The 23,131-nt window shown below is 43.1% G+C and overlaps 1 protein-coding gene across 2 annotated transcripts in view; it reads right to left on the reverse strand.

The window, feature by feature from the left end:
* asic2 (acid-sensing (proton-gated) ion channel 2) overlaps positions 1–23,131 on the reverse strand; it is a gene marked incomplete at its 5' end in the record, with an annotated part of 271,122 nt that overhangs the window by 72,688 nt on the left and 175,303 nt on the right. The window contains one exon of one of the 2 annotated variants that reach the window (XM_079178042.1): positions 18,106–18,798. The exons of the other annotated variant lie outside the window; for it this stretch is intronic. Within the exon in view, the coding sequence (XP_079034168.1) occupies positions 18,106–18,798 (693 nt within the window). Of the gene's footprint in view, positions 1–18,105; positions 18,799–23,131 lie in introns of those variants that run through there. 2 annotated transcript variants of the gene reach the window in all.

Here is a 23,131-nt window from a genome sequence, read left to right on the forward strand (position 1 = left end):
GGAATGGCAGGTGGCAGAATAGGAGGTCTGCTGCTGGACGACACACAGGGAATGGATCATAAAGGGGAAATATAATGCCTGCAATTTCCCCGGCTGAATAAAACGAGTTATCTGGGCCATTCAGCTTCATACTGCTTTCTCGTGGATAAGGCGTGGCACGGGTCCGCTGAGTTAATGCTCTGCATCTGCAACAGTGGATATAAGTTACAGCAGTAATCAACACGTAGAGGGGCTTGTTTACTGTGATGGACGTCTCAACACATGCCACAGAGTCGGTATGACTTCCATGTGTCTTGTTAATGACGGTGGGGAGACAAGAAGGCAGGCCTCCACTAAGACTTATGGAGATGGATTTCCCGGCTCTTCTACATTAATGATTATATATAAAAAAATAACACTCTCCAGAAATTATTACCTTCCTACGCATGTCACCAGAGAATTAATGCTGCCGGGACAGATACGGAAATCATTCGGAGCACATTCAACATCTATTTTTGTCTCAAGCTCTTTCTCAATTTAAGTAATTTGGAAAATTGTTTCAAATATAATTTTGTCATTTTATGAATTACATGCAATTCCATCGAAGCAAAAAGAGAAATCAGTGATGCACCATCTCACTCCCTTATTGTTAAGAAGCACATTTCTGTTGCTTGAAGGCGTTAGTGATGACGTTAAATTAAATGTTTAATTATTGATGGCTAATGGGGGGTGAATGTTCACACGCCCCTACTTCTGCATCAACTAGCTGTTGTGTTGTGTGCGTGTGTGTGTGTGTGTGTGTGTGTAACACTCACATTGTCGGTGCATGTCCCCTATAATTGTTCAGGCAAGGGAATGTTTTGCACTCATTGTTCTCTATGAAGCTAGCTGGAAGTGATGTATTGTTGCCCCGGTGTGTTTTATTTGTTGAGCACTGTGCCAGACTCTGTTTCACATATAGTCTTTTAAATGCTACATTGCTTGTCAGCAAACGGTCATACAGCTTAAAGGGAAATTTGACCTTGTGTGTGTTTGGATTACTTTGACATGCAGTTAACACACAAGTCCTCATTTTAGTTTTTATGAAAACCCAAGCCCTCACATTTCCTCTTGAGTCCTTCATCACTGTTTTTAAGGAAGTAAATAACGTGAGTAACAGGCGAACTGGCTTTAAAAGTGACATATTTTCTTTTTTGATAGGTGCTGTTTGGAGGATGTAATTTATGCCCGTGTGAAAAGTGGTACGTTTTGATGAATAACCAATGAATATTTAAAGAACGTTTTAAAGAAAGAGAGAAAGTGTTAATTGAGTTGAGTCTTCCCGAGTAAAGAAGTAATTATCATTTACTACGTAACAGGAAAAAAATCAAACATAAAATGCTTGATGCTTATTTATTCCAGTACTAACTTGTTACATGATACGCGGGTATGTGGAGTGCTGTATTCTTTCACATTTGCAAAAGTTAACCTTTTCCATTTCCCATGGTGTCTGATTCAACCCATGTTGAATCATTGACTAAAGCATTCTTCCAGCCACATCACAAAACATTTGCAATAAATGGAATCGGTGCTTAGGCATTTACACACCGCTCAACCAGTGTCGTATCACCTTTTCGACTACTGACATCTTCCAAATCTATTTACCATGACATGACACTAAACTAAATTGCAATAGTCTAAAGGCCCGATCAAACAAATATTTGCTGTAGAGTAAGCTGTACTTATTCACCCTCAAAGGTACCTTGGCTCAACTGTGTTTGCATATCAACATTACCGTGCTAACAAGCGTAAGGGTGTTGGTGTCGGGTTGGTGGGCATGTAGCTTGTCAGATCAGGGCTCACGTCCCTTGTTGGCCTTTTTATTAACCCTAACTACGACCTTTCCCTAACCTTTCGGGAACAATAAATTGCTTTCTGGCAGAGAGTTTAATGAGAAGATTTCTACCACTCTCACAGCCGTCTCTTAATTCTAAGGCTAGCAGCCGATTAGCTTAGCTTAGCACAAAATCTGCCTACCAGCACCTAATGCAGTCTAATACATCTCCTCCTTCAATAAATCTAGACGGGGGAACTAATTACAGTCATTGTGAAGGTAAATCATCAAGTGCAGAATCATCCAACATGGACATAATTCTTAAAACGATGGACGGCAGTGTACACCGAATGTGAAAACACACGACTGCATCCAGCCATCCACCCTCACACATGTCTCTGTATCTCCCTCCTTCCCACACCCACAACAATTGGATCAGCTCAGCCTGCTGGGAGGTCGAAGAGATGCCCTGCCCCACAGCTCCGGGCACGACAGGAAGGCCCCGGGGACCCTGTGATGTTTGGACACGACTGACAAAACACAACCTGTCATTCACTGCTCAGAAACACGCTCACCATTTGTGACGCTTACTCCAGGTGACAGACTGAAGGGAAAGAGACCGAGGTGGCAAATGAGAAAGAAAATCACAACAAATGAAACCAAAGAGGGGCACAGCTGTGAGCGCTCACAGAGCGGCAGCAGGAATCGTAATGTATGCTGCTATGAAGAAATGTGGTTTCTTACTGAAGGAAATAATCTGCTGATTTTCATGAAAGCAGCGACTTTCAGAGACAGATGACACCTTTAATTAAAGCGCCTGCTTTGATCAAGTCATTAAGGACGGCAGGGCAGGCGACCAATACCTGGCACAGCTTTCTGACATCCTCTTTAATTGTTCCCACTTTTAAGTTCTTTTTCATCCGCTTCATTACCGACTGCACGTAAGTGTCCTTTCTTCTCCGCTAATTATCCGGAACAAAATAACTTCCAACACAGCCTGTGTCACCAGTTACACAATGACACACGAATTGAATCAAATCTTAATTTGTCAGCAGCTGATGAACACACATAATATTATTAGATCGGTGCTTTGGTGTTGCCAGGCACAAGTAGACATCCAATTCCTAGCTAAGAAAATAAATGACAACCATACTTATCTGTCAATCAAAATAAGCAACTTTAAATAATGTACTCATTAAAGTTTGCTGCAAAACACATAAACAGTTATCTCATAAGTGGAAATAATTTCTCAATTTATAATGGAGAAAAACATCTAAAATATGAATGTCACAAGTCAAATACTGACATCAAATATTCTCTTTGTGTACAAAAGAAAAACCTTTTCTCTACTGTGAGGTGTGAAACAAGTAGGTTTTGACTCCATTAGCATTATTAAAACATCATATGCATAGTCCTTTGTTATATGGTCAGACAGTATCAGCTGTCGCTGCACAAGTTCAATCAGTGTAAAATGCAATCACCACCTCAGCAAATGATGGAATGTCAAAGCCACTTTCAGCTGTCGTCTGCTGAAGGAGCTGTGAAATCATGCCAATGTGTGACCATTCTGTGCTTTATTAGCTCTGGTTTACAATTCATGCAGGCAACCCTTTTAATCCTTCAACCAGGGGAATTTATTTCAAAGACGGATGAAAAAGAATGTGAGGAGTTGGGGCGATCTGGAAGACTGCACCATCCTTACGCAGCCTTTATTTGAAAACATGTCTTATCATTTTCGATTGTAAGACATTAACCTGCTCCCACTGCGAGTAAAGTCAAACCCCGAGCCACAACAGCAGCTGACAACCCATCACTCTTTGGCAACTGGCAGAAGGGTGACGTCAGCAGCATATTTTAAGAGAATGAGCTGGGGAGAAAATGGCGGTTCTCAGGGGGAGACCATCCATTATTTTTGCATGATTGACTTTGAAAAGGTGCATATGTCCTCTGGTCATCAATGGTCATCAGTCGTCCCTACCTGACTCGTGCTCCTGGGTGTTCTGCTCTTTCTGTCATTAAGTGCGTTTCGGTTAAAGTGTTTAAAAAGCTGCCATCATCAGTAAGGATGGCTTCGGCATGTCCTCTCCCCGTCCTCTGCCGGAGCCGGTCCCCTAGGGGCCAAAAGCACCTGTCCTTCGGAGGACCAGTCAGGCCTCTGCTGAGCACAGCTGTCAGGACCGCGGTTCTGACTGCAAATCACAACGCCTCTAGGGAAGTGGAGATGTGATGAGGACGAGGGAGTGAAGAAAGGGGACGGTGGTGCACACAGTCCTTATGCATGCTGGTGATTACTAATCAACCAGGTTTACGCTGGCCGAAAAGATCCAAGCTGGCGTCAAATATTTTGGGCAAATAGCCAACTTTCCACATAGACTAAACCAAATACAGTATCAGAAGTACTTTACACACTGTACAGTGACGATGTTTTATCCATTACCTGTATGGTACATAATATACAATGAATGTGAGCGACTGGAATTCTCTATTCTCTTTTGTATGAGGGTTACTTTCCAGCTCCTACAGATGTGGTTTCGAATCTTAAATATTCCTTTTTAAATTAGCTATAATAATATATCATTTTATGATAATGAAGTATTAAATGACGATGTGAACGTGGTGACGTCGCACAAAGATGAACCAACTGACAATTATCGCAATTTACAGTTTTATAGCTCAAAGATTAGCTTTGCAACCACAACTGTTTTGGTTCACTCTCACCAGCAGCTGTTTTCATTGTAAAAGCTCTAAAATACCAACTTCAACTACCTGCTCAACAACAGACAGACACAGTTAGAAACTAGCTGGTGAACGCAGTCGAGTATTTAACAGCTGAAAGACCAGATTTGTCCCTCAGAGACTGGTTGAGACCAAAACAGAGCTAAAAGAGTTTTTATTGAACTTACTTTCATTACAAAACATGACGAAATAAGAGACTGCTTTCTCACGAGTTAGCCACATTAACTGAAAACATGTCAACGATGCATTCACAACTTGTTTCTGCTACGCCAAAGTGGGACACCAATGGTACAGTTGCGTATCTTGATGAGTCGATGGGCAACACACAACATTGTGTGGGCTGAAATAGACACATAAGACACATTGTGCGTTTCCTTTTAATCTACATTTAATGGAGTTGGGGATGTCATGAATGATATAGAGACACAAACTCAGAATGCACACAGTATGCCTTAGTTTCCTGATTGGTTCTTTGTTGAGTTGCTGGGCTCACTCAAGTCTCAAGTCAAGGTTTTATAGACTTGAGAAACCAAAACGGACTTTTATACAGCTCACTGTCAGTGAGTGAAACAGGGGGGATGAATGTATCTTAATTTCAAATTTGAGCTTAGCATGATGATGTCAATGTGTCCACCCGCCGTTTTAAAATCAAGTTTTAGGTTTTTATGCTAAAGTGGATGTGTCCACCACCCCTGTGTTACCAGTCAAACATTTGGTAAAACTCTTCACTCAGAATCCATAGTGTGTTCTGTTCCTGCTGAAGTTGTTAAGCTTTTCAGAGACAGTAGAATGCCATCGGTTGAGGAAGGCAATGATATAAGCACTGCATTCACTGCTCTGGTGGTGGATAAAGCAAGAGAGCATTGCTATATTTGCTGCCAACATATGGATTATACAGTATACCATGCAGGAGAGAACGGTTAGAGTCTGACAACACGGAAACCTTTTCATGAAGGTAAACAACATCCTGCCTCAGCCTGTAAATCTATGTGCGGAAGCATCTCTGGATTTAACCTGATGTGCATGTAGTTGTATTATGTTTGGCCTGCGGAAATGTATTCATAACCAACGGTCGGCCTAACTGTATCATGTGTATGTGTTTACAAAAGTGAGGCAGAGAGTGAGAGCTGCACCAACAGTTTCATCTTGCAAAGTCTGACATCAACCTCTGTGAGTCTAGCAAGCGTTCCCTGCCTTATTTCTGTGCATTCTGTATCTACTTTTACCTGCTTGCTTATTTGTCTTGCACACTAGACCCTTCGTTGTAGTCTGCAAATACCTTCCGAAGGAACATGTGCGGATGGGTGGGCTGCAGAATGCAGGTTTATGCGTTACTTTCACCTTGTGTAACGAGCCCATGTGCAAGTTTCTCCATTCTGACAAGAAAGACTTCAATAGATTTTGAAATATTTGAGGTTGGCTCACATTTTTGGCTGTTTGTTATTTGCAGCCTCCCCCACATGCCCTGACCCACACAAACTGCGTGGCGCAGCAGGGAATGTGCTAACAGGAGTCCATATTTTCCCTTTGCCCATGAAACACCATCGGTGTTTGAGTAATGAGCCAGGGCCACCTGTGCCCATGATGCCAGGAGAGCGTGGACCATAATGCTGATGAGCTTCTGAGGGCCAATGTGCCACAATGCTTGGTCGTTCCCCCTTATCAAATTTACATCCATCTTGGAAATGTTCCTTGTGTCTCCCACTACACTCATTTGAATCAAAAGCTTTGCCTGGACACTGTCAGGGAAACTGCATTTCTGTGAAAAAGTGTCGGTGTGGGAGCACATTTACTGTACTGCGATGCTAATGTAAGCTCTCTCCTAAAGACTATCAGAGTCTGTGGTCCGAAAGACAAGAGTTGTGAGGAAAGAATGAAAAAAATGCTTTTTTAATTGCTGTGCAAAGGGAGCAGCAATTAACTTCCAGAGACTGCAGCGACTGCCAATTTCAGCATTAAGCACTAATAAACCAGATGCACCAAATTCTTATTCATACGGACAGATGTCAATGTAAATCAATGAGGAGGTATATATACTTTTTCTGCATGTACACACTCACGGACGAGAGTACAAACCAAGTTGCTATCAAAGCTTTTATGACCATGGGTTTCATTTGGCTGGAGTAAAACCCAGTCCAACATGTGCTCTATGATCGAGGGACAGCCTCTACATGGCTCTCAACATGGCAACGGCTAGCTGCTAACGGTGCTAATAGCAAGAACCGAGCAAACAACGGCAACAGCGCCGACAGAGCTAACACAGTTAACCTAAGGGGAACCGGAAGGTGGCACTATGCCTACTTTATTCCGCTATTTCACAATAAGTGAAATAAATTACAGCCAAATAATTGTAGAATTAATGTTAATTAGCTTGCACTCAGTTAACAGCTAACACACACGATTCTCTGGACTTTTACCAAGCAGCAAAACACATAAATAAAACAACTTCAGCTTCCAAACTCCTGCTGGCAAACTAAAAAATAAATCTGCATGGAAGTGTTCTCTTAAATCCTAATTTAAACACCGATCTCAGCACCGATGCGCGCTCTCTCTCTCTCTCTCTCTCTCTCCTATAACAGAGAACTTTATAAGATGTAACTTTAATCTGGGTAAAAGATAGGTTTATAGATAGACTTGGGTTTAGGGTATAAAAGGATTCAACACATTAGCAATGTGTGTGAAAACGAGGGATGAGTGCTCATGCATTGATCAAAAGAGTCTGTGTATTGATAGGTAATGTAATGGTTTGGGGTGTTTATTTAGCTTATTCCTTTACTGCCATGGAGCTCAATTGTTGTTACTTTTAAACTATTAAGACACCATTGAGCCATACTGTTGCACTGGGTGACATTTTCCTTCATCAACACACAGACACACACACTATAGTTTATTTTGAGTTAATCCCACAACATGAGTCAACCTAATGCCAGAAATACTCCCGAGGGGACCAAATGAGCATTAATCCACAGCTGAAAATAGTCCAAAACAAATGCATTATTTACTCGTGTTTGAGCAAGTTTGTTTGAACATAAAAAAGGAAAACTTGGATTCACTTGTTGAAAATTCAATTGCCAGAGCCTGAAAAGACAGAGATAAAGACGGTGAACATGTTTTGGATTCCTTTGCTTCTGCTATATATATATATATATATATATATATATATATATATACACACACACACACACACACACACACGTGCTGTCAAGTAGACAGGGTGAATTGCTGCGATGGCTCCATGTGTTTACATTATTAATGAAGGTATTCACATCTGAAGGAGAGGAACAAAGAACAACAAGACATTCAGTGAGTTAAATTATTGACGGAACCTCAAGATCTCAGAGAGGTTTCTCTCTTTGATATTGTTCAGGTTAAATCTGGCAAGCTGCTGTGTTCTTTGCCCGCTCCTCTTCCTGCTTGTTTACCTTTTTTTTTACTTATGACTTACAAAACCATCTCCACCTCCTCTCTTCCCAGCCCCCCCCCCCCCAGAACATGGCGGACTCCTCTCAGTCTCGCAGCGAGAGATGAGATATTCAAGGTTCACTGAAATGCCAAGATGATAAAGCGGGACGACAACCACATTCTGATTCATTTAAGTGACTCTAATCTGCTGGTGTGTAAGATGATTAAATTCACACTTGTAGCTATCTTCACCTCACAACACGTACTGTATTACACCTAATTTCTCAAGCTGCTACATCTGACGGCACCAAAGGGCCAGGTGAGAATCCAATACTGAGCTACTAACATGTGGAAAAGCTTTACAATTTGGAGGAACTCTATGTGGGGAAACGTGGACGTGTATGTCCAGTGGAGTGTTCCAGTGGAACCAGGTTTCATCAGAGATGCACAACCTTAAAACAGACTGTCAGGAGAATATGCTCGTATCTTTTTGTTGATTCCGCTTTCAAACCACAGTCTTGTGAGATTCAAGCGAGAACAAAACTAACTTGCCGTTTTAAGTCTGTTTACATTTGCCTCTGTTGTTGTCCGCCACTCAAAACCCAAATCCTGATTTAGGGACGTGTGATCTACAGCAACAGTTGAAGGCTGGAGGAAGTCACACACACACACACTCACACACACACACCACACACAACTGAAAGCTGTCCAACAGTCAAAAGCTGCTCATCCCTGATCAACTTGGCTGGGGAAGCTGGGGATTAAGTGCTTGCTGAAAGGCACAAAGGCAGCAGTAATTGAAAGGGGACACTGGGTTATGGCTGCAATCGTGTTTCTCTCACCTTGAGACTCTTTCCTGATATGAAGTTGGAAAAGAAAACTAGTGGTGCGTAACAGAACTGTTTTCGACAGATAGCACCAGAAACCATAACAACTGCGCCACATTTCCTGGGTGAAACAGTAGCAGCATTGCATGAGAGAATCTGATAAAAGCAAGAAAAATGAGATGAAATGGATGTTACGTGTTGATGCACATGACTGATGTGGCTGGCACCAGCGCCATGTTTCACAAGTCTTTGATTGAATCAGATGCTGTTGTAATGCCTGTCAATAATGCACATTAGGGAGCCAAATGTGATAAGGTGGATGCAGCTAGGGGAGATGCAGCTGCCACAGCCTGCAACTCGTGTCTCCTGACGCCGAGCTGCATTTCGACCTGAGCATCGTCAGAGCCGGGCTTATCACTGCGGACTTCAACCTACGCAGCACCACACCACAGAGGAAGGAAGCAGCCCTGAAAAGGTTAAAAGCATGCAGACTAAAGCGGTCGTATGTTAGGTGAGCTCTAATAACCGCAGGGGACTGCAATACCCTGACAATCTCATATATATATATATATACACAGCGTGTTTACACAAAAGTCCACTAAGAGGGTGTGATGTAATGAATTGGAAAGATGTTCTTGGCCTGTTTCCAATGTGTTAGAAAATGAAACATAACTTCTGCCAATGGCAAATTAATTCCTTTTTCGCAACTAAGCTTTTATACAAGACTGCAGATTCAATGCAATTAATTGAACAAAGTTGAGACTGCCATCGGGGCTCCTGTGAGAAAGAGATCATGTGCTGTAGAAGATAGCTACATCGTTTTCTTCACACTCTAATAGCATCTTATGTGTGTGTGTGTGTGCTTATAGCTGTGGGCTGATTGCTGCTCTGTTCCATGATAAGGGAAACCCGAGGAGAGCCAGACAGAGCCAGTATCACACGCTGAGAATCCCATATTGGTGCCAGCACCGTGCCCGGTGATTGATCCGCCAAACAAGTCCTGCGGACACAGCCAGCCAGCTCTGTTCCCTGTCCCTGCACTTTCCTTCAAGCACTAACAGGTTGTTTATGTGGAGGAGCAGTTCTTTGCACACATAGGCTTTAAACGGCCGTCCAAGTACATTTTGACCAGTTTTAGCAAACGCACTGGTTCATGAATATGAACAAAACACTTAAAGTATACATCATCATCCGCTCGTGTTCATAGACGAGGCTCAACTAAACAGGGCTGTACACCGTGCAAAGGTTGTTTGAATATAAAATATGAATATAAGCCTTGCTGCCTTGAGCTTGCATTCACGGAGCTGCTTCACCACTTCACATTCTGAAGTACTGTTAGCAGATTGCTTCATTCCAGAATCAGTACTGATCCATCAGTACGATACCTGTGGTTGAGGTGCTTCAGAAAGAAAGAAAAATATACTGCAGCTTCATCATGGTTTGATTTTGACCAGAGAGAGAGAAATTTAACTCAACTTGTTCGGATAATTTTCCTCAAATAGAATTGTCGCGTTCATGTCATATCTGAATTAAAAGGTTATTTGCGCAGAGTGTTCACTTCAATTTCCAAGTCAGAATTAAACATTTTCTGACAGCTTCGATATATCTGTCTGCGCTCTTGGCAACTGCTTGAAAATCAAACAAATATGGACGCCTCACATCAGCCAAAGACTGTTGTTTAATGTAATTAAACCCACCTTTAATGGATGTGGCGTTATCTTGTCAATGCACAGTATTTTAACAGTCCGGTCGCCAGGAACATTTTTTGGGCATTGTCGTCATTCATTGTATCCCGTGATGTCTTTTTGGCTACTGGGTTGATTTTATTTCTAAAATAACAAACTCTATAATTCTTCAAACTGTGTTGATGGCATGAATGCTTCTAACTTGTTACCATGGGAACTTTGTGAAGTGTGCTTCTAAGCTAAAAACATTTCTAAACTACTTCATTTTAATGTAAAAATCATTGTATTCACAACTGAACGACAACCATTTTTGTGAATGTTTTATTGTTGAATTGTACTAAAGTTTGCTTCTTATATTGTGTAGATTTCCATTTCCATACGTGCCTCCTCTCACCAACACACACACACACACACACACAGAGACAATACTTCAAGTGGGTGTATGTTGCTCAAAGGTCGAGAGAGTGAAAATAGATCTGAATCGTGGGCGTGGTGGTATGCATATCTTCAGTGCAGAATGTTTGTTTGAGTGGTGAGAGGAGATGAGCCGTGAGGAAAAACAATGACTTCAGGTCAAACACGCTTTTCTAATACTGCAAACTGCGCGGCTATCACTTACTTACGTCTTCCAATAAACACCTGACAACTCACAAATGTTTTTTTCTTTACCACATTACAAACATCGAGAGCGAGTGAAGCTCATCTGCCATAACGTCTTCCCTCATAAAGTGCGCTGGAGATTGGATACAGCTTTAACTAATTACAGTCATGGAAGAAAAGCAGCATCCATTAGCTCTCTATTTCAAACACTAACCTTTTCCAAGTTCTGTGGTTTATGCATCAATGTGGCCTCATGAATACCAACCGTGTATAATCTTTTCATCTGCATTCAAGTCCTGCATTACACTGCGAGATTACGGTGACTGTTCGCTAAGGGCTATGGCTTCCTGGCTGCGGCATATATCAATGACAAGCAAGGTGTCCATTCATATGAAGACACACTTCTGTTGTGGTTTTTGATATGAGCTGGAAATAGGAGCTCCTGAAATCACCCGAGCCATTTGTTTCTGAAGAGGGAAATTGGATCGGTTGCAGAGCACGGTAAGCACGGGGCCACCTGTGTTAATGGGATGGCTGTGGTTGAAGCTGCAGTTTCCACCTGACTCCCACTCTTGTTTATTCTAAGCCAGATCAATAGCTGATGACTTACGGGGAAGGTGCCGGGTGGGCCTACCGAAAAATTTTTATTTCACAATGAAAATAAAATGATTCACATTTGGATTTCTTTAGTGTGTACTTTGAATGTAAATAATGTTCCAGAGATCATAAAGCATCAAAATAGACTGCATATTAAAAAAGTGCCAGGGAAGGATCCCCTGGCCCCTCAACGGAGGTCGGGGCTATGCCCTGAATGTCCGTTTTGTCTTTATTAACTGGCCTCCTGTCATTTTTCAAAAGTGACCCTCGGGCAAAGCGAGTGGAGTATGCCTGGTTTATGGTCATCTTTACAGAATCTAACTGAGAAGGTCAATGACAATGAGGAGAAGAGACCTTATTACCTGGACGTGCTTCAAACTCAATCAGCAGCCCCTTCAGGCTCAGTGGTGATTGGTAAGACGGGGAAAGTCAACAGGTGGTGACCACAGAGCACCGACAATATAACAGCACATAATGAGAACTGCAGGAAAGAAAAGAGAAGGTGAAGCCAGAAATAAGTCAATGAAATGCGTTCGTCTCCTGACGGAACAATGCAAGTAAAAATCCATGATGTACACGCGCCTTCCTTTTTCAGCTCTGAAAAATATTCTATAAATATCCTATAGAGCAGTACAATGTAATCAATGAAGCTGTGTACAGTTGAATTGCAAAGATTCATAGAGCAGGGCTTTCTGTCAGAAGGCTACCAATCTTTCAGCAACAAGAATGAAATTTGACGCGAGAGAGCAGTTAAAGCCAACATCCACGCCCCTGATAACCCACAGTATCAATATGGGGCTGTAAAAAAATGGTAATGAGCCGAACTGAGCAGGGTGTTGCTAAAATACAAGGAATAAAAAGATGAGAAATTCAATTGAAACAATCGTTCAAAGGATTACATGTAAGAATCAGATTTTGTGATTGTAAATGTAACAGTGGAGCAAAGGACTTGTTTCTTGATATGCACTCTTCCATGAGCAACACAGGCTTACTTAAAATGTATTAAACTTCTTCAGTTAATAAAAAATAAAAAAACTACCATGCACAGAAGATTATAGTTAAACCTGCAGGAACTGAACTTTGGCAACTTGCGAGCAGCAGAAACCAGCTGTGATCACAACAGGCACATACAGTATCATTGGCTTTTAATTGGATATGACAAGTTCCGTGTGAGACATCCAGCAGACACAGAGCAGCGTCAGTGCTCAGGTGGAGGCGTGTTTCCTGATGAAAGGAAGTCCAACTTACACTCTCCTTTTCACCCCTGACAGCTATTACATGCTCCAATGGGTGTTTGCCATTTGGTGCAGAAGGTTTTTAAGAGCAAAGTTGTCGACCATAAAACCAAAACAATGAGCTGAAAGACACTAACGAATCTTTGTCGAGCAGTGGGGAAATGTGTAGTGAGGTGATCATTCTCTGTGGGTTCACTACAAGCGATCGCTTTCACATTTCATCCATTGTTAATATAAAAAAAACAAGGTTCTCGCAGCTTCAATAAAAAGCCCAAGCCTTTATAACACAAAATCTGACCCACAGTAATGTGCTCCATATAAACGGGCCCCCCACCGTTCAAAAACACATATGAGCAAACCTGCTCAGTCCAAACACTTAAAGAGGGTAGTGCAGCATTACTGTGGCTCTGCAATTATGAGATTTCTCTGGAGATAGATTGGATACATTACAGGGGCCAGGAGCAGAGCTTCACCTTTTTTTCACACCCTGCCTAGAGTGTGATTAGGTGCTGCTCTCCAACTCTGAGCACTGCTTAATTTGTCACTGCAGGTGTAAATATCTCGTCCTCGAGAAAGCTGCGAGAGCGGGAGATGTGTATCTGTCCCGCGGAGAGAGGCTTAGCTAGCTGTGGATTGATAAGCTATCATTTACATTTTATTGTGGATGGGTAGAACCGTTTGCCTGGCCTTTGGCGCCTCATTCCATCTCCAGCATCCCCCCGCTGTTAGATTAGGAGTTACTGTGGGTTGCTGAGAGTACTGCAGATGTGGGCGCAAAATAGACCATCATAAACTACCGCAAGAGGCTAACAGATTTATTGATTAGCCAGCCTTCTAGTTCACATTCACTGTGATACCGTAGATTCAGCACATGGAATCCTGCTGCTGCAAGAGGTTGGCCAGAGTTATGGGACACATTTGTATTCCCAACCAGATGCTTTTTCTCTATATCATCTCTCCCTCCCAACCCTCTAGCTTTCTCCTCCCCCCACAACCCCGCTACAGTTCAAAGCATCCTCTGTACTTATAATCCTGTAATAACCAACCTCAAACAAAACTGGATTTCTCACTGGTTCTCCAAGACAATCGTGCGTGCAGGTATGCACATTTTTATAAACACACACAACGCAAGGATTCTCTTGTTTATTGACTTGCAAGTCTGTGCACGTGTGTTCCCTATCTCATGTTTAATCAGGTTGCTGCCTCCTCTCTGGTTTTAGAGTGACAGTGCTCTAAATGCGGTGATAATGAATAGGCCTAGGGGAGTCTTTGCTGACTTGCGGCAGCAGGCTAATGAGATTAGCAGAACCACCAGGGCCCGTTAACGGCATAAGACCCCCTATGAGGTAAAAACAAGATGAAGAAGCAGGCAGGACTGGGGCCAATGTGGCTGTGATCTGCCAAGTACAGCTGACAATATCCAACACATTGCCCTTGTAACTACCAAAATATATACACACTTTAAATGTTTATATTCTTTTACATATCATTGCTGGTCTCAGTGAGTCATCGTGGGCTGCTGCAGTAACTTTATCCCTCAATGTCTCATCCGCTTTTGGATTTACTCCTATTTAAGAGTGATTGTACAGAGTGATTGTCTTAAATGTGCACAGTAGCTGCTATCAAGGACAATTTCCCCTTCATTATCAGCAGCTTGATCCAATCTTATATATACATTTAGACACATTTAATGCCAGAAAATCATTCAGCTTGGGTCGAACCGCTACTACACTCAAAATCCACAAAAAGGGTTTACATGCTCAATTAACTTCACATTAGAAGTTCCGCCATGGTCGTAGTCATTGTGAAACTAAACCCGGACCCCGTGAATGCATTACCGTGACATAAAAACAGACGTGTGAACATCGAGGTAACAAAGCAGGCACATGAACAAACCTCCAAAAACACGCTCTGCACCGACCTCTAAACTCAGCAAAGAAGGAAAATGTCACTGCACTCAAAATAATGTTGTCGCTTTGAAACCCTTGTCAATGGATACTGGCTTGGGGACAAGGTTTTGATAAAGCCCTTCATTTGTCTGGCACCGGGGTGACGCAGCAGAGCCGGAAAAACATATGAAAGTCATTCAGTCAATTCAACCGCTGACCATGAGCCTGTACAAGACAATTACCAAATGTGAGCACATGATTTTATACGCTGCATTTTAGTGTTTGGTGGAGCGCTGATTGTAATCATGCTGCCTTTGTGTGGCTGTTTTTAATGTTAGGGAGAAATTTAGCAAGTTAAATGGGTTTCTTAAAAAGTTTTCAATGCCAAAACTTTCATGTCGTACACAACTCCAGGTAAAGACCTTGCCAGTCTAATCTTATTAAAAGAGGCTCATTATAGAAAAACTCACTACTTCAGTTCTTGTGCACATAGTACGTTTGGGTATATGGAATACCTAGCAACCCACAAACTGAAATACTTTTTCCCCGCATGCCAATCAGAGCAGACTGTGCTTTTTGGGAAGTGAGGCTTAAAGAGACAGGCGCTAAAACGAAAAAAGTTCCGGACAGAGGGGGAATACAGCTATATTCAGACAGACAGTATGATTTGTGAACATTGAATCTTGTAAACATTTTTCGAGTACAAACCCAAAATACAAGTATTAACCTGGAAATGAGCATGATGTGGCCCCTTTAAAGTCAGAGTTTTAAGTCGTAACTCTTTTGGTTTCAGTTCTGCTTGGTGTGATAACATATTTGTTTACTTGTAGCAATGGCAGGCACCTCTATATATTATTATAATGCAATATAACACAGTTCTGTTTGACCACTGGGGACAGCAAACTGGTCTTGAGTAGCACAACACACTGTTCATGGCTCACATGGTTGACAGAAAGAGGACTAAAGGATACTGAATATATGATCAAATGCTGTATTCTACATTAAGAGAGTACTCCGCTCATTCAGCATTGCATTGCTGTCACATTCTGAATGTAAATAGATAGAAAAGAGGATTGTAATGGATGATGCAGAAGCAAAGGCATCGGGTGTTACTCAAAGTCAAGGAAATGTGCTTAAAATTTCAGATGCTACTTCATCGAATCCCGCCGAAGGACTGTTCAAATGTCGAGGATCCTTTAAATTCTGCCGAGGACCGAGTCCTTCGTTCAGAACATATTCAAGGACACACGTGCTCCTAACAAAATAATACTTGGAAACTTTCAGTTACTTCACATCAGCAGTGCGCCGAAATCTGTTTCTGAACAAATTTGAGGAGATAAATAGGCAATCCAGTTGCTGAATCTTCACTCATATTAGCTCTAAACAAGGCCTGATTTAAAAGTTACCGCTACAGAGTCGTTGAGCAAGCTATTAATAGCACCGAGGCCGGCAACTGCAGAGAGAGACGGCAGAGCAGCATGTTTCCACACCTAACTCGGTGAATTAAAGCTCGATTTCGACCAAACCAGAGTTGGGGATCGTCGGAAGTGGAAAGAGCAAACCAAGATAGTTTTGATGAGTTTTATTTGGTTTCTGTTGAGTGTGAATGTAGTGTGATTACATGGTTAAATAAGACTATGTGTTGAATCTGTGTATATTGTTTTGAGAAATGAAAAAAACATTCCTACAAAAGAATTGTAACTATATTATTCCAAATAAATAAAATACGCACACCGGCACACTTGGAACTTGGTAGTTCCAATGGTTGCTCTCTGAATGCTAGGTAGGAGGCCTGCCTCGCCTCCGTAGGACCCTTGTCCTTGTCAAAACCCGGCACCTATATTACCCAAATTGCAAATATTGACCACCGACAGTTCGTTCTGAGATTTGGGGGTGTTCTGCTAGTCGTGGCTGATGTGGCCTCGAGCTGCTAGTCTCAAGAGGAGATGAGGAAAAGTCTACAGGGTTCTGGCTTGCTCACTTCTTTCCAACTCCACACCACCAGAAAGTTTTTCTTTTTCAAACTAGTCTCGTTATCCTCCACCGATGCTGCCAAGGGATGTCACTTTAGGCGATTTATCAGAATTTGCACAGCTCCAAAACGTATTAACATTTGCAGTAGTGCCTCCCAACACCTGTAAACGGACATTGACTTGTAAAATTGGTGTTCAAGTCGACTGCATACAAGGCCAGCTGTCTTCTTCATCATACTCATTGTTATATTTATTAAATACTAAATATGTTTATTATTTTGTCGTAATCTCTTGTGCCTGGATCAGCAATTAGAAGGTATTAAAAGACAGGAGGACTCCTCCAACACACAATACAATGAATGGCAATTGCTGAAAAAAATGTGGACAAATGATAGCAAAAGTAGAGTTTGATGACCATCTTGATCATTTTAACTTAAAGTGTGAAAAGAGCAACGAACTCCATTGCAACAAGCGACGCACCAACCATTGTACACAACGTTTGCACACAGGTATTTATCTGCCGTGTCTCATTTCTCCTTCAGTCAGCCACTGACTCTTCGGCGACAGTACAGAGATAGAAAAGAACATGAAATGCCAAAGAAGAAAAGTCTCAAAGACAGTTTGAGCTTCTGCATTACTGCAGAGAAAACATCTGCCATGGTTCAGTCGAGCCAAGGGAGCCAACAAGGCAGGGCGGGCACACAAATCCTCAAACACGCAACCACCCACACAGAAAAAAAAGAAAGAGATGAGAACGATCAGACAGAGAAGGAGTTAACTCCTCTGGGGGGGGGGGGGCTGCACAGTACTGTAATATAATATATATTTTTGGATGTGGAGGCTTCGTAGATGTAGCCCTTTCTAGCCTTAAGCTCGTACATAATCAATAAAACCATGTTACTTTATGTGACCATGGCTACTGTTCATTTCATTTTTTCAAATGTTTTTCGGATTCTTTTGTCATCTTTGTTGCAAAAGCATTCATTTAACAAGAGCTCTGAGGGTGATTTAATAATTCTCCTGTTCAGTAACACATTTGCTATTCTATTTGTGTGACGACCAAGCAAGCTCTAATAGTCAGCTATAACAGGAAGTTACGAGAGCTTGTATACTGTGCTTTTAACAAGAGTTTTTACAGCCTTATAACTGAGCCGTTAAAGCAGGTACGGCGCAAGAGAATACCCACCTAAAAGATAATGAAATGAAGCAATATGTTGTTTCAGCATGATGTAATGCATTTGCAACTGATGTTTACACTGGAATAACTGACAGCAAAGACAACATTTAAGGAGATGAAAGCACAAGAGGTGTGTTTTTGATGCTGACAGGGTTGTCATAAAGCATCCAGAATACAGAAAAATGAACTTACAGAAGAGAAGTTGTGAGCGCCACAGGGCTCTCCTCTGTATTTGCACGAGAGGAGCATGTCATCCAGTTGGTGGCTCAGTCTGTCCATAAACTCCAGGTTGGTTCCTTCAAAGTTTCTGGGCGGCAGAAAGAGCCTGAAGTCCGACAGCTTCCCGAACCAGGCCTGACGGTCCTCTTGAAGCAAGTCCAGAATCATGGGCCTCACCGTCCGGTTGGCCAGCAGTAGGCCCAGCCAGTGGCCGGCGAAATACAGGTCGCTCTTGGTGAGCTTGTAGAGGCGGATAGGGTTGTTGTTGCAGATAGTGACTGTGGGGAAGGCCAGTTCTTTGGCCCACTCTGTGTGGATTCGTGTGTGTGTGGGGAAAGAAAGCCAGTGCAGGAGGCGGTTGGAGGACCAGGATAAAAGCAGCCCCAGGGAGGTGCAGAGGGCCAGGAGCCAAAAGGCCCTGCGGCCCACAGAGCCACCGGGGACGCAAACGTGCCTGAGGCCGTGCAGGCGTGTCCTTGATAGCAGAGTGGAAGTGACCCGAGCCAGAGTTGGCTTTGTAGGACGCCGCTGACGACCCTTTCTGAGCATAGCGGGGGATCCCCGCCGGAGACAGCGCCCCTCCAGGGCCATAGCTGCCCACAGCGCTCCTACAGCCGCGGGAAAGGCTTCATTTCCCAGCCAGGCCTCAGGGGCTGGAGCCCACATGTAGCTCCAGGATAAATCCACTACTGTAATCCACACTTGGATATGTGTTTGGTCTTATGAATACTGTACTAATGGTCCATGCAGGCTTTACAGTAGATATACTAAATGCAGACGTAGTACCCGCAAGTAACCCAAAGGACATCTGTGTGTTTTGAAGTCATCCTTCCTCTACTGGTAGGGCTCGGATCAACTCGGCAGCAGCTACTTGTTGGTCATCTCTCCACGGTCTCTCAATCCGAGAGTGCTCCAATCATCCAACTCAGCAGGGGAAGGGGGGAAAAAAATTCAACTAGGCAAATGTGCTCCAAGCAAGGTGGCTTCTACATGAGTGACTACAGCATCCACCGCAGTTCGTGTGACAGTGAACAAGACAGGATGAGACAGAGAGAGCGAAGGCGAGAGTGGGAGGGAGGGGACGAGAGAGGCAGAGAGGAGGATAGAATACAAAATACCAAGGGCTACGCAGAGAGGGGGGAACAAATACAACAAATGAAAGAAGAGAAGGTAACTAAAATAATGAGACGACAGCGGAGGGAATTAGTCGGTGTGGTGCGGTCTGTTAAGAGGAGAGCTTGCCTTGTTCCAGCGCCGTAGTTTCTCTTCTTCTGAGTTACGTGAGTGTGTTTTTTTCCGGCTGCACTGGCTCGCGGAAGCGTTCGGCCGGCAATCAGTTCCTTGTCACTATTAAGAGCAAGCTTTAATAGAATTCACAAAAGTCTCCAGTGCTCATTGGTTTTTCCTGTCCCACTTTTGCGATCTCACTTTTGATGCCTCGGCTTCTTCGTGATGTCACTGGTCTGCTCCTTGTCTCGCCCCCCCACTTTGCTTTAACCAGTGTCACTAAGTCCTGCAGGTAACCACAGGGCAGCTTCATCTCGCAGCGGACCTGCTTCTCAGCGCCACAGTCACAGTGAGAGACATGCTAACACACTTTCACAAGGAGGCACTCATGCGCATACACGGACACACACTCACAGCGGTTTCCTGCGGGGAAACCAGACTAGAGATAATCTGTTCTGTCACACTCTGATCTCAACATCTCTCCCCCTTTTCTCAGTCTTCTGTTACTCTCTTCTTCTTCTTCTTCTTCTTTCTCCTCTCTAGTTTTTTATCCCCCACTCAAAGGCAGCATCTCTAATCTCAATATTCCTCTCATGTCTCCCGCTCCTCCTTCTAAAAATACTCTCCCCCATATCAAATCCATCAACTTGCCCTCACGCTCCTCCTCCTCCGCTCCGCTCTCGTGTCAGTCAAGCCCTGAAAGCTCGACCTCCTGTCAGGCACCGTCTCCTCCTCCTCCTCCTCCTCCTCCTCCTCCTCTTCTTCTTTCTCCACTTTGTGCACGCACTCCCTCACTTCTCCCCGTCGTCAGGCTAGGCTTCTCTGTGCACTTTCCTCCCTCAGTGTCCTTGTCTGCTTCCTCCAGCTCCCCCTGCTCCGAATGACTTCTCTCCCCCTCAGTGATCTCTCCTCCCTCTCTCGTGGTCTCCGGCGGTCTGCTCCTCTTTTTTTTTTTGCGCCGGTTTTTCAGGCAGCTTGTCCTCCCGTTGCACCTCTCCACCTCCTCCTGCGCCACAGCTCTGTCCACGCAGCCGGTGAGCCCGTCACTGATGAGAGCGCCTGTCTCTCTCTCTGCGCTAACTCGCGCTGTCCTCCCCCCCCCCCACCCCCCCCCCCCCTCCTCTGTTTGTCTGCTGCTGCTGCTGAGCCACACCGCTACTGCTGTGTGCATGAATGTGAAGGTTTGTGTGCAGCAGAGGAGAACAGCTCGACGTGAGCACTCCATTATGCATCCGGCTAATTTATATTGCCTTTTACTGTAACTGCAAATTTGTTTCATAGCACAGTGGAAGTAGTGGAAGTGTATGAGGTGTATGACCATTTATCACGTATCTCTTAGTTCTTAAGTCCTCTTTGTTTATCAAAATGTAATTATTATATCCGATAGAGTATGTTATGTTTGGCACTGTGATTTGTCCTTTAAAGAATTTTTTGTTAAGTTTTAGTGAACAAAACATTTCAGTTAGTCAGTGAACTGCAATCAATTTTGGCAGACACTTTTCATTTTCTTATTATTAAAAGGGACCATTGTCTTCTATGTATTTTGAGGCTTGTTGCCATCTACAGTGTGTACAGTGACCATGTTTACAGTTGTTCTCGTCTATAATAAGGTTAGGTTTTATTCTTTGACAAAATTGCAATTGCAAAAATAACTTTTTGTTTATTCTTATTTTCAATGACCAAAAAGAGTTCTCATCAAAACTAACTTAACACTACACGTAAAGACATTTAATGGAGACCGGAGATTTCTTTTACTTACATGTGTTCATATATCTTTGAATTCCGCCTCTTTGCCTCAAGCCTGTTCAATCAATTCGCGAGGTCGATATTAGCGGCTGACTTTAACAGTGTTGCCATTACACCGCTTGCCCACCAGGGAGCACTGACAACTTAATTCTTCAACTGTAAAGTCTCCCACTCTATAAAAAATGTTTGTCACAATTCTATTTAAGGGATCCCTACCCGGACCAGCAATATGTGCCAACCAACCATCTCTGTCCAACAGAGTCATCAAGGCAAGTAAACGGGCTTCTGGGCCAACTCGACTCAAGTACTCTTGTTCACTCAAGGCTTCAGTGCATTGATTAATACATTTCAAGGGTTTACTCCTCAGAATTCTTCTTCTAATTACAGAGAACATTTTCTCCCAGTGGGATTGAAAAGGGTATTTTTTATTTCATTTTCACATTTCTTAGTTGCTGCTGTGAGCTGCTCTGAGGTAGAATAAAACGGAAAAATGAAATTCAAACCCGGAATAAAGGTCCTTTCTTTTGTCTGCAATGTGTGGCAGCTCTGGATCATTATCACAACATCGGAAGGTTTTTTGCCTCGAGTTGTCCACGCTTTCCAAATTATTATAAAACAGCTTTGTAACTCACGTCGAGAATATCAAATTTGCTGCAAGATCAACCAAGTGTGTGGGCTTGACATCACTTTTGATTTGAGCACGCGTTGCTTTCCATTGTTTGGCCGGATGTTCGGGAACACCGCTGTGATCTCGTCTTTGAATATGTGATTAAAAGACATTTTTGACACAAAGGGAAACGTCGTTCCCCAACGGCAGAACGATATGAAATATGAAAATGCTGAAAGGGTAAAACACATTCATGTATAATGAATAACTGGACAAAATACAAACACCAGGGATGTGGTATTGAAACGCCTACTGTATGCTATGGAGGTGCACACACACACACACACACACACACACACACACACACACACACACACACACACACACACACACACACACACACACACACACACACACACACACACACACACACACGCGCTAGAGTCAGGGGCAGCCTGGATTCACAAGCTAAATAATTAGCTTAGAGCGATAAAAAGGGTTTTTGCAACTATGCAGTCAGTGTAAAGAACATATCCAATTTGCAATTCTAAAACACAAGGGGGATCACTGATTAATTAACCAACCCAAGCGTCTGTACATTTTCGTCAACAACATTGTCCCAGATCGAAGGACACATTGTCGTAAACTGGTAGTAAGAGAGCAGCCTGTAAATATAAACCATAATTAAGCATTCATAGATGCATGTTAATGAGGCCTAGAATGTCTCGGAGAATGGCTTACTAGGACAACGGTGGCTTTGCAACACTCGTGTCCGGCGTGAGGAAGGCAACAGTTTGTCTATAATTCATGTTGGCCTCGTCTGTGAAAGCACAGGTGAGGCCGTGACACCGGCAAGGTGATAACACATGAGGGGGGTGAATACAAACTGTGTGTCCTGTGTTGGGCTGCCATTCATCAAAAACCCTCGTTTGATTTGAAATGAAAGTGATGGCAAGCAAAGCAATCAATGGCTTTTTTTTTATACTTTAGTTTTCTAATCTGACGGTATAGTAGAAAAAAACGAAAAACCCACTGGCTGGGTTGCTTCGCCTTCCGCCTTCTCCCTGAAGTCATTGGATTAGAAATGGACAGAAGGGATGATTCACTGGGTCACCACTGATTAAGCCAGGAGATTGATGGTCTTGTTGGAGCTGCACATTTATATATGTCATTGCATCTAATAGTTGTTGTCAGGGTTCATAGAATAATCTAGAACTGGCTGCCTTTGTGATGGGGCAGAGGGGCATTTGCCGGGGCCACTCTATTATCTTTGAATCACTGTTAGGCTTTGACGGGTGTGAAAGTATTGCGGTACAACGGTAAACCAGGGTGTTTAGAAATCCCTACCGTCATAAATACACACCCTACGCTACGATCGGGTGTTGAGGTGATGGAGAGTAGTGCACAACATGCGCCACA

This window comes from Pholis gunnellus, assembly GCF_910591455.1.
Source record: "Pholis gunnellus genome assembly, chromosome: 17".
In the NCBI taxonomy this organism is placed as follows: domain Eukaryota; kingdom Metazoa; phylum Chordata; class Actinopteri; order Perciformes; family Pholidae; genus Pholis; species Pholis gunnellus.